At 49.3% G+C, this 12,500-nt stretch overlaps 1 protein-coding gene across 1 annotated transcript in view; it reads left to right on the forward strand.

Moving 5' to 3' along the window:
- The window catches only part of LOC128703264 (nephrin-like), a 148,969-nt gene that overhangs the window by 91,197 nt on the left and 45,272 nt on the right, over positions 1-12,500 (forward strand). The window contains exon 9 of the mRNA XM_070103241.1: positions 1,586-1,722. Coding sequence (XP_069959342.1) covers positions 1,586-1,722 — 137 coding nt within the window. The remainder of the gene's footprint in view (positions 1-1,585; positions 1,723-12,500) is intronic.

The raw sequence follows: 12,500 nt of genomic DNA on the forward strand, positions 1-12,500 counted from the left end.
CTTCTGATGTTACTACAAACACTGTAGATGGTACACCAGTAACACTGTTGTTGCAACTACAAACACTGTAGATGGTACACCAGTAACACTGTTGTTGCAACTACAAACACTGTAGATGGTACACCAGCAACACTGTTGTTGTAACTACAAACACTGGAGATGGTGCACCAGCAACACTGTTGTTGTAACTACAAACACTGTAGATGGTACACCAGCAACACTGTTGTTGCAACTACAAACACTGTAGATGGTACACCAGCAACACTGTTGTTGTAACTACAAACACTGGAGATGGTGCACCAGCAACACTGTTGTTGTAACTACAAACACTGGAGATGGTACACCAGCAACACTGTTGTTGTAACTACAAACACTGTAGATGGTACACCAGCAACACTGTTGTTGTAACTACAAACACTGTAGATGGTACACCAGCAACACTGTTGTTGTAACTACAAACACTGTAGATGGTACACCAGCAACACTGTTGTTGTAACTACAAACACTGTAGATGGTACACCAGCAACACTGTTGTTGTAACTACAAACACTGTAGATGGTACACCAGCAACACTGTTGTTGTAACTACAAACACTGTAGATGGTACACCAACAACACTGTTGTTGTAACTACAAACACTGAAGATGGTACACCAGCAACACTGTTGTTATAACTACAAACACTGAAGACAGTACACCAGCAACACAATGCTGCTGTAACAACACACTCTAAAGGAACACCACGACAATAGCAATTTTCCTATCACTGCTACCATTTAATCAACGAAAACAGGTCATTTATAATTCAATCACTAAAAAAGGCAATGATTTATACCACTGGACACCATGAAGCTACCGAGAATAACTAGTTAGGTGCATCATTACCGGAAAATCGCAGTTGTTGCAAATCTGTAATCACCTGTCATTTAGTGAGTCAGTTTCAGTTATCAGGGGAAAAAATCCTTTACATCGATGTTACACTGTCAACACGTGAGTTATGGACGACTGAGAACCAGCATAAGTTATGAACGACTCAGACCAGCATTAGCTGTGAAGGACATCAGTTATACTTAACAGTTAAATAAGACAGTTTAAGCTTTACTTCCAACAGTCAGGTGGTTAATGGAGAGTTTTAGTGCTAGAGGCTTGATCATCCAGTAGTCCTTCATAAGCCTGTTAGATCGGAGTGAGTGAAGACAAGTGGTTTTTCATGGATTAACGTGCTGTTAGAGTTTGAGCGAGGTGACGTTTATCATGATATATATATATATATATATATATATATATATATATATATATATATATATATATATATATATATATATATATATATATATATATATATATATATATATATATATATATATATATATATATATATATATATATATATATATATATATATATATATATATATATATATATATATAAGCATAGAGAAAAGAAAAAAATGAAAGATATTGAATTTTCCTGCCCGTGAATTCACTCTAAATTAATTCTGTATGTCGGCTGCTGCTGTTACTGCTGATGTTGCTGCAGCTTCCGCCATCCTTTTACGCACTCTCTCTTTCTCTCTCTCTCACACAGGTATACGCAAGAGGGCCTGAGTAGTACGCTATCATATACGCCCATGTCGGAGAGAGACTACGGTACACTACTCTGCTTCGCTACCAACAATGTTGGTGCTCAGAGTGAGCCTTGTTCGTTCACGATCATATCTGCAGGTGAGTGCTGGTCCAGGTGAGTGCTGGTCCAGGTGAGTGCTGGTGCAGGTGAGTGCTGGTGTAGGTGACTGCTGGTCCAGGTGAGTGCTGGTGCAGGTGAGTGCTGGTCCAGGTGAGTGCTGGTGCAGGTGAGTGCTGGTCCAGGTGAGTGCTGGTCCAGGTGAGTGCTGGTGCAGGTGAGTGCTGGTGTAGGTGACTGCTGGTCCAGGTGAGTGCTGGTGCAGGTGAGTGCTGGTCCAGGTGAGTGCTGGTGCAGGTGAGTGCTGGTCCAGGTGAGTGCTGGTCCAAGTGAGTGCTGGTGCAGGTGAGTGCTGGTGCAGGTGAGTGCTGGTCCAGGTGAGTGCTGGTCCAGGTGAGTGCTGGTCCAGGTGAGTGCTGGTGCAGGTGAGTGCTGGTCCAGGTGAGTGCTGGTCCAGGTGAGTGCTGGTGCAGGTGAGTGCTGGTGCAGGTGAGTGCTGGTGCAGGTGAGTGCTGGTGCAGGTGAGTGCTGGTGCAGGTGAGTGCTGGTGCAGGTGAGTGCTGGTGCAGGTGAGTGCTGGTCCAGGTGAGTGCTGGTGCAGGTGAGTGCTGGTGCAGGTGAGTGCTGGTGCAGGTGAGTGCTGGTCCAGGTGAGTGCTGGTGTAGGTGACTGCTGGTCCAGGTGAGTGCTGGTGCAGGTGAGTGCTGGTGCAGGTGAGTGCTGGTGCAGGTGAGTGCTGGTCCAGGTGAGTGCTGGTCCAGGTGAGTGCTGGTGCAGGTGAGTGCTGGTCCAGGTGAGTGCTGGTCCAGGTGAGTGCTGGTGCAGGTGAGTGCTGGTGTAGGTGACTGCTGGTCCAGGTGAGTGCTGGTGCAGGTGAGTGCTGGTCCAGGTGAGTGCTGGTGCAGGTGAGTGCTGGTCCAGGTGAGTGCTGGTCCAGGTGAGTGCTGGTGCAGGTGAGTGCTGGTGCAGGTGAGTGCTGGTCCAGGTGAGTGCTGGTGCAGGTGAGTGCTGGTGCAGGTGAGTGCTGGTGCAGGTGAGTGCTGGTGCAGGTGAGTGCTGGTGCAGGTGAGTGCTGGTCCAGGTGAGTGCTGGTCCAGGTGAGTGCTGGTGCAGGTGAGTGCTGGTGCAGGTGAGTGTTGGTGCAGGTGAGTGCTGGTCCAGGTGAGTGCTGGTCCAGGTGAGTGCTGGTGCAGGTGAGTGCTGGTCCAGGTGAGTGCTGGTGCAGGTGAGTGCTGGTGCAGGTGAGTGCTGGTCCAGGTGAGTGCTGGTGCAGGTGAGTGCTGGTGCAGGTGAGTGCTGGTGCAGGTGAGTGCTGGTCCAGGTGAGTGCTGGTGCAGGTGAGTGCTGGTCCAGGTGAGTGCTGGTGCAGGTGAGTGCTGGTGCAGGTGAGTGCTGGTGCAGGTGAGTGCTGGTCCAGGTGAGTGCTGGTGCAGGTGAGTGCTGGTCCAGGTGAGTGCTGGTGCAGGTGAGTGCTGGTGCAGGTGAGTGCTGGTCCAGGTGAGTGCTGGTGCAGGTGAGTGCTGGTGCAGGTGAGTGCTGGTCCAGGTGAGTGCTGGTCCAGGTGAGTGCTGGTGCAGGTGAGTGCTGGTCCAGGTGAGTGCTGGTGCAGGTGAGTGCTGGTGCAGGTGAGTGCTGGTGCAGGTGAGTGCTGGTCCAGGTGAGTGCTAGACCAGATGAGTGCTGGTGCAGGTGAGTGCTGGTCCAGGTGAGTGCTGGTGCAGGTGAGTGCTGGTCCAGGTGAGTGCTGGTGCAGGTGAGTGCTGGTGCAGGTGAGTGCTGGTCCAGGTGAGTGCTGGTCCAGGTGAGTGCTGGTGCAGGTGAGTGCTGGTGCAGGTGAGTGCTGGTGCAGGTGAGTGCTGGTGCAGGTGAGTGCTTGTCCAGGTGAGTGCTGGTGCAGGTGAGTGCTGGTCCAGGTGAGTGCTGGTGCAGGTGAGTGCTGGTCCAGGTGAGTGCTGGTGCAGGTGAGTGCTGGTGCAGGTGAGTGCTGGTGCAGGTGAGTGCTGGTCCAGGTGAGTGCTGGTCCAGGTGAGTGCTGGTGCAGGTGAGTGCTGGTCCAGGTGAGTGCTGGTGCAGGTGAGTGCTGGTGCAGGTGAGTGCTGGTGCAGGTGAGTGCTGGTCCAGGTGAGTGCTAGACCAGATGAGTGCTGGTGCAGGTGAGTGCTGGTGCAGGTGAGTGCTGGTGCAGGTGAGTGCTGGTGCAGGTGAGTGCTGGTCCAGGTGAGTGCTGGTGCAGGTGAGTGCTGGTCCAGGTGAGTGCTGGTGCAGGTGAGTGCTGGTGCAGGTGAGTGCTGGTCCAGGTGAGTGCTGGTGCAGGTGAGTGCTGGTGCAGGTGAGTGCTGGTGCAGGTGAGTGCTGGTGCAGGTGAGTGCTGGTGCAGGTGAGTGCTGGTCCAGGTGAGTGCTGGTGCAGGTGAGTGCTGGTCCAGGTGAGTGCTGGTGCAGGTGAGTGCTGGTGCAGGTGAGTGCTGGTGCAGGTGAGTGCTGGTCCAGGTGAGTGCTGGTGCAGGTGAGTGCTGGTGCAGGTGAGTGCTGGTGCAGGTGAGTGCTGGTGCAGGTGAGTGCTGGTGCAGGTGAGTGCTGGTCCAGGTGAGTGCTGGTCCAGGTGAGTGCTGGTCCAGGTGAGTGCTGGTCCAGGTGAGTGCTGGTCCAGGTGAGTGCTGGTCCAGGTGAGTGCTGGTCCAGGTGAGTGCTGGTGCAGGTGAGTGCTGGTGCAGGTGAGTGCTGGTGCAGGTGAGTGCTGGTGCAGGTGAGTGCTGGTCCAGGTGAGTGCTAGACCAGGTGAGTGCTGGTCCAGGTGAGTGCTGGTCCAGGTGAGTGCTGGTCCAGGTGAGTGGTGGTGCAGGTGAGTGCTGGTGCAGGTGAGTGCTGGTGCAGGTGAGTGCTGGTGCAGGTGAGTGCTGGTCCAGGTGAGTGCTGGTGCAGGTGAGTGCTGGTCCAGGTGAGTGCTGGTCCAGGTGAGTGCTGGTGCAGGTGAGTGCTGGTCCAGGTGAGTGCTGGTCCAGGTGAGTGCTGGTGCAGGTGAGTGCTGGTGCAGGTGAGTGCTGGTGCAGGTGAGTGCTGGTGCAGGTGAGTGCTGGTGCAGGTGAGTGCTGGTCCAGGTGAGTGCTGGTCCAGGTGAGTGCTGGTCCAGGTGAGTGCTGGTCCAGGTGAGTGCTGGTCCAGGTGAGTGCTGGTCCAGGTGAGTGCTGGTCCAGGTGAGTGCTGGTGCAGGTGAGTGCTGGTCCAGGTGAGTGCTGGTGCAGGTGAGTGCTGGTCCAGGTGAGTGCTAGACCAGGTGAGTGCTGGTGCAGGTGAGTGCTGGTGCAGGTGAGTGCTGGTCCAGGTGAGTGCTGGTCCAGGTGAGTGCTGGTCCAGGTGAGTGCTAGACCAGGTGAGTGCTGGTCCAGGTGAGTGCACTAATGGGTAGTATGCCACCCACAAGAGTCTACCAACACCCAGGTACCTATTTACTGCTGAACGAACAAAGGCATCAAGTGTAGGGGGACGTTAGGTCAGGTTAGGTTAGGTCAGGTTAGGTTAGGTTAGGTTAGGTCAGGTTAGGTTAGGTTAAGTTAGGTTAGGTTAGGTTAGGTTAGGTTAGGTTAGGTTAGGTCAGGTTAGGTTAGGTTAAGTTAGGTTAGGTTAGGTTAGGTTAGGTTAGGTTAGGTTAGGTCAGGTTAGGTTAGGTTAAGTTAGTTTAGGTTAGGTTAGGTTAGGTTAGGTTAGGTTAGGTTAGGTTAGGTTAGGTTAAGTTAGGTTAGGTTAGGTTAGGTTAGGTTAGGTTAGGTTAGGTCAGGTTAGGTTAGGTTAAGTTAGGTTAGGTTAGGTTAGGTTAGGTTAGGTTAGGTTAGGTTAGGTTAGGTTAGGTTAAGTTAGGTTAGGTTAGGTTAGGTTAGGTTAGGTTAGGTCAGGTTAAGTTAGGTTAGGTTAGGTTAGGTTAGGTTAGGTTAGGTTAGGTTAGGTTAGGTTAGGTTAAGTTAGGTTAGGTTAGGTTAGGTTAGGTTAGGTTGGGTTAGGTTAAGTTAGGTTAGGTTAGGTTAGGTTAGGTCAGGTTAGGTTAGGTTAGGTCAGGTTAGGTTAGGTTAGGTTAGGTTAGGTTAGGTTAGGTTAGGTTAGGTTAAGTTAGGTTAAGTTAGGTTAGGTTAGGTTAGGTTAGGTTAGGTTAGACTAAGTTAGGTTAGGTTAGGTTAGGTTAGGTTTAACATCCATATGTCTCGACTAACCCATAACTGAACCAGATTCTTCGATTGTGAACCAAAGGCTTACGAAAACATAACTTTAAACCCAGAAATTTATATTCGTGCAGCTGCTATATACATGAAACAAAAAAAAAATATACAAATCCACAATTCCTTTGACACAGAGTTAAATATTAACTCGTGTATGTAGAACGAAGCTCATTTTTAACTGGTCTGCATTCGTTAAATTTATTTTGTTTCCAGTGTGATTTTTGTGCTAGTGGGGGAAGGGCTGGCAATAATTTAGCAATGTTCACGAACACCAGACTAATTGTTAATGTAATGTTGTTGTTGCTGTTGTTGCTATTGTTTTTGTTGCTATTGTTTTTGTTGCTATTGTTTCTATTGCTACTGCTATTGTTGCTACTTCTATTGTTGCTATTGCTATTGATGCTACTGCTATTGTTGCTACTGCTATTGTTGCTACTGCTATTGTTGCTACTGCTTTTGTTGCTACTGCTATTGATGCTACTGCTATTGTTGCTACTGCTATTGTTGCTACTGCTATTGTTGCTACTGCTATTGTTGCTACTGCTTTTGTTGCTACTGCTATTGTTGCTACTGCTATTGTTGCTACTGCTATTGTTGCTACTGCTATTGTTGCTATTGCTATTGATCCTACTGCTATTGTTGCTACTGCTATTGTTGCTACTGCTATTGTTGCTATTGCTATTGATCCTACTGCTATTGTTGCTACTGCTATTGTTGCTACTGCTATTGTTGCTACTGCTATTGTTGCTACTGCTTTTGTTGCTACTGCTATTGTTGCTACTGCTATTGTTGCTACTGCTATTGTTGCTACTGCTATTGTTGCTACTGCTATTGTTGCTACTGCTTTTGTTGCTACTGCTATTGATGCTAATGCTTTTGTTGCTACTGCTATTGTTGCTAATGCTTTTGTTGCTACTGCTATTGTTGCTATTGCTATTGATGCTAATGCTTTTGTTGCTACTGCTATTGATGCTACTGCTATTGATGCTACTGCTATTGTTGCTACTGCTATTGTTGCTACTTCTATTGTTGCTACTGCTATTCTTGCTATTGCTATCCTTGCTATTGCTATTGATGCTACTGCTATTGTTGCTACTGCTATTGTTGCTAATGCTTTTGTTGCTACTGCTATTGATGCTACTGCTATTGTTGCTATTGCTATTGATGCTACTGCTATTGTTGCTACTGCTATTGTTGCTACTGCTATTGTTGCTAATGCTATTGTTGCTACTGCTATTGTTGCTACTACTATTGATGCTACTGCTATTGTTGCTATTGCTATTGATGCTACTGATATTGTTGCTACTGCTATTGTTGCTACTGCTATTGTTGCTAATGCTATTGTTGCTAATGCTTTTGTTGCTACTGTTATTGTTGCTACTGCTATTGTTGCTACTGCTATTGTTGCTATTGCTATTGTTGCTACTGTTATTGTTGCTACTGCTATTGTTGCTACTGTTATTGTTGCTACTGCTATTGTTGCTGCTGCTATTGTTGCTACTGCTATCGTTACTACTGCTATTGTTACTACTGCTATTGATGCTACTGCTATTGTTGCTACTGCTATTGTTGCTACTGCTATTGTTGCTACTGCTATTGTTGCTACTGCTATTGTTGCTACTGCTATTGTTGCTACTGCTATTGATGCTTCTGCTATTGATGCTATCGCTATTGTTGCTATTGCTATTCTTGCTATTGCTATTGATGCTACTGCTATTCTTGCTACTGCTATTGTTGCTACTGCTATTGTTGCTACTGCTACTGTTGCTAATGCTTTTGTTGCTACTGCTATTGTTGCTACTGCTATTGTTGCTACTGCTATTGATGCTTCTGCTATTGATGCTATCGCTATTGTTGCTATTGCTATTCTTGCTATTGCTATTGATGCTACTGCTATTCTTGCTACTGCTATTGTTGCTACTGCTATTGTTGCTACTGCTACTGTTGCTAATGCTTTTGTTGCTACTGCTATTGATGCTATTGCATTTGTTGCTACTGCTCTTGTTGCTACTACTATTGATGCTACTGCTATTGTTGCTACTGCTATTGTTGCTACTACTATTGATGCTACTGCTATTGTTGCTATTGCTATTGATGCTACTGCCATTGTTGCTACTGCTATTGTTGCTGCTGCTATTGTTGCTACTGCTATTGTTGCTGCTGCTTTTGTTGCTACTGCTATTGTTGCTGCTGCTTTTGTTGCTACTGCTATTGTTGCAACTGCTATTGTTGTTACTGCTATTGTTGCTACTGCTATTGTTGCTACTGCTATTGATGCTCCTGCTATTGTTGCTATTGCTATTGATGCTACTGCTATTGTTGCTACTGCTATTGTTGCTACTGATATTGTTGCTAATGCTTTTGTTGCTACTGCTATTGTTGCTACTGCTATTGTTGCTACTGCTATTGTTGCTACTGCTTTTGTTGCTACCGCTATTGATGCTACTGCTATTGTTGCTAATGCTTTTGTTGCTACTGCTATTGTTGCTAATGCTTTTGTTGCTACTGCTATTGTTGCTAATGGTATTGATGCTACTGATATTGTTGTTACTGCTATTGTTGCTACTGCTATTGTTGCTAATGCTTTTGTTGCTACTGCTATTGTTGTTACTGCTATTGTTGATATTGCTATTGTTGCTATTGCTATTGTTGCTACTGCTATTGTTGCTACTGCTATTGTTCCTACTGCTATTGTGCTACTGCTATTGATGCTACTGCTATTGTTGCTACTGCTATTGTTTCTATTGCTATTGTTGCTACTGCTATTGTTGCTACTGCTATTGTTGCTACTGCCATTGTTGCTACTGCCATTGTTGCCACTGCTGCTGTTGCTACTGCTATTGTTGCTACTGCCATTGTTGCTACTGCCATTGTTGCCACTGCTATTGTTGCCACTGCTGTTGTTGCTACTGCTATTGTTTCTATTGCTATTGTTGCTACTGCTATAGTTGCTACTGCTATTGTTGCTACTGCCATTGTTGCTACTGCCATTGTTGCCACTGCTATTGTTGCCACTGCTGTTGTTGCTACTGCTATTGTTTCTATTGCTATTGTTGCTACTGCTATAGTTGCTACTGCTATTGTTGCCACTGCTGTTGTTGCTACTGCTGTTGTTGCTACTGCAATTGTTGCTACTGACATTATTGCCACTGCTGTTGTTGCTACTGCTATTGTTGGTCTTTAGGGTTTTTACTCATTTTAGGAGAGGATTTTGGTACCTGGTGATTTTCTTCATCTGTTGTCCTCTATAGGGAAATGTAACTACTGCTGTTGTTATTGCTGTTGTTGCTGTTGTTGTTAATGCTGTTGTTGCTGCTGTTATTGGCCTCCATTGTTCCTTCTATTATTTACTGTAGGGAATATTACTGCTTTCTGTTCCCTCTGATTTCTTCTGTTCTATACGTAAAATTAGCCGTTTCCCGTCCCTGTTGCCTGCTGGTGGTGCTACTGCTGGTGGTGCTACTGCTGGTGGTGTTACTGGTGGTGGTGTTGCTGGTGGTGGTGTTACTGGTGGTGGTGTTGCTGGTGGTGGTGTTACTGGTGGTGGTGTTACTGGTGGTGGTGCTACTGCTGGTGGTGTTACTGGTGGTGGTGTTACTGGTGGTGGTGTTACTGGTGGTGGTGTTGCTGGTGGTAGTGCTACTGGTGGTGGTGCTACTGGTGGTAGTGCTACTGCTGGTGGTGTTACTGGTGGTGGTGTTACTGGTGGTGGTGCTACTGGTGGTGGTGCTACTGGTGGTGGTGTTACTGGTGGTGGTGCTACTGGTGGTGGTGTAACTGGTGGTGGTGTTACTGGTGGTGGTGCTACTGGTGGTGGTGTTACTGGTGGTGGTGCTACTGGTGGTGGTGTTACTGGTGGTGGTGTTACTGGTGGTGGTGCTACTGGTGGTGGTGCTGCTGGTGGTGGTGCTACTGCTGGTGGTGTTACTGGTGGTGGTGTTGCTGGTGGTGGTGTTACTGGTGGTGGTGTTACTGGTGGTGGTGCTACTGGTGGTGGTGTTACTGGTGGTGGTGCTACTGGTGGTGTTGTTACTGGTGGTGGTGTTACTGGTGGTGGTGCTACTGGTGGTGGTGTTACTGGTGGTGGTGCTACTGGTGGTGGTGTAACTGGTGGTGGTGTTACTGGTGGTGGTGCTACTGGTGGTGGTGTTACTGGTGGTGGTGCTACTGGTGGTGGTGTTACTGGTGGTGGTGTTACTGGTGGTGGTGCTACTGGTGGTGGTGCTGCTGGTGGTGGTGCTACTGCTGGTGGTGTTACTGGTGGTGGTGTTGCTGGTGGTGGTGTTACTGGTGGTGGTGTTACTGGTGGTGGTGCTACTGGTGGTGGTGTTACTGGTGGTGGTGCTACTGGTGGTGTTGTTACTGGTGGTGGTGTTACTGGTGGTGGTGCTACTGGTGGTGGTGTTACTGGTGGTGGTGCTACTGGTGGTGGTGTTACTGGTGGTGGTGTTACTGGTGGTGGTGCTACTGGTGGTGGTGCTGCTGGTGGTGGTGCTACTGCTGGTGGTGTTACTGGTGGTGGTGTTGCTGGTGGTGGTGTTACTGGTGGTGGTGTTACTGGTGGTGGTGCTACTGGTGGTGGTGTTACTGGTGGTGGTGCTACTGGTGGTGTTGTTACTGGTGGTGGTGTTACTGGTGGTGGTGCTACTGGTGGTCGTGCTACTGGTGGTGGTGTTACTGGTGGTGGTGCTACTGGTGGTGGTGTTACTGGTGGTGGTGTTGCTGGTGGTGGTGCTACTGGTGGTGGTGTTACTGGTGGTGGTGTTGCTGGTGGTGGTGTTACTGGTGGTGGTGTTACTGGTGGTGGTGCTACTGGTGGTGGTGTTACTGGTGGTGGTGTTACTGGTTGTGGTGCTACTGCTGGTGGTGCTACTGCTGGTGGTGGTGCTGCTGGTGGTGTTACTGGTGGTGGTGTTACTGGTGGTGGTGTTACTGGTGGTGGTGTTACTGGTGTTGTTGTTACTGGTGGTGGTGTTACTGGTGGTGGTGCTACTGCTGGTGGCGTTACTGGTGGTGGTGTTACTGGTGATTGTGTTACTGGTGGTGGTGCTACTGCTGGTGGTGCTACTGCTGGTGGTGTTACTGGTGGTGGTGTTGCTGGTGGTGCTGTTACTGGTGGTGTTACTGGTGGTGGTGCTACTGGTGGTGGTGCTACTGGTGGTGGTGTTACTGGTGGTGGTGCTACTGGTTATGGTGCTACTGGTGGTGATGCTACTGTTGGTGGTGTTACTGGTGGTGGTGTTACTGGTGGTTGTGCTACTGGTGGTGGTGATACTGGTAGTGGTGTTACTGGTGGTGGTGCTACTGGCGGTGGTGTTGCTGGTGGTGGTGCTGATGCTGGAGGTGCTACTGGTGGTGGTGCTGCTGCTGGTGGTGTTACAGGTGGTGGTGCTACTGGTGGTGGTGTTACTGGTGGTGGTGTTACTGGTGGTGGTGTTACTGGTGGTGGTGTTACTGGTGGTGGTGTTACTGGTGGTGGTGTTACTGGTGGTGGTGCTACTGCTGGTGGTGTTACTGGTGGTGGTGTTACTGGTGGTGGTGTTACTGGTAGTGGTGCTACTGGTGGTGGTTCTGCTACTGGTGGTGGTGTTACTGGTGGTGGTGCTACTGGTGGTGGTGTTACTGGTGGTGGTGTTACTGGTGGTGGTGCTACTGGTGGTGGTGCTACTGGTGGTGGTGCTACTGGTGGTGGTGTTACCGGTGGTGGTGCTACTGGTGGTGGTGCTACTGGTGGTGATGCTACTGGTGGTGGTGTTACTGGTGGTGGTGTTACTGGTGGTGGTGCTACTGGTGGTGATGCTACTTGTGGTGGTGTTACTGTTGGTGGTGCTACTGGTGGTGGTGTTACTGGTGGTGGTGCTGATGCTGGAGGTGCTACTGGTGGTTGTGCTGCTGCTGGTGGTGTTACTGGTGGTGGTGCTACTGGTGGTGGTGTTACTGGTGGTGGTGCTACTGGTGGTGGTGCTACTGGTGGTGGTGTTACTGGTGGTGGTGCTACTGGTCGTAGTGCTACTGGTGGTGGTGCTACTGGTGGTGGTGCTACTGGTGGTGGTGCTACTGCTGGTGGTGCTACTGGTGGTGGTGTTACTGGTGGTGGTGCTACTGGTGGTTGTGCTACTGGTGGTGGTGCTACTGGTGGTGGTGCTACTGGTGGTGGTGCTACTGGTGGTGGTGTTACTGGTGGTGGTGCTACTGGTGGGTGGTGCTACTGGTGGTGGGACTACTGGTGGTGGAGCTACTGGTGGTGGTGCTACTGGTGGTGGTGCTACTGGTGGTAGTGTTACTGGTGGTGGTGCTACTGGTGGTGGTGCTACTGGTGGTGGTGCTACTGCTGGTTGTGCTACTGGTGGTGGTGTTACTGGTGGTGGTGCTACTGGTGGTTGTGCTACTGGTGGTGGTGCTACTGGTGGTGGTGCTACTGGTGGTGGTGCTACTGGTGGTGGTGCTACTGGTGGTGGTGCTACTGGTGGTGGTGTTACTGGTGGTGGTGCTACTGGTGGTAGTGCTACTGGTGGTGGTGCTACTGGTGTTGGTGTTACTGGTGATGGTGCTACTGGTGGTGGTGCTACTGGTGGTGGTGCTACTGCTGGTGGTGCTACTGATGGTGGTATT

Source organism: Cherax quadricarinatus, chromosome 85 (genome assembly GCF_038502225.1).
Source record: "Cherax quadricarinatus isolate ZL_2023a chromosome 85, ASM3850222v1, whole genome shotgun sequence".
In the NCBI taxonomy this organism is placed as follows: Eukaryota; Metazoa; Arthropoda; class Malacostraca; order Decapoda; family Parastacidae; genus Cherax; species Cherax quadricarinatus.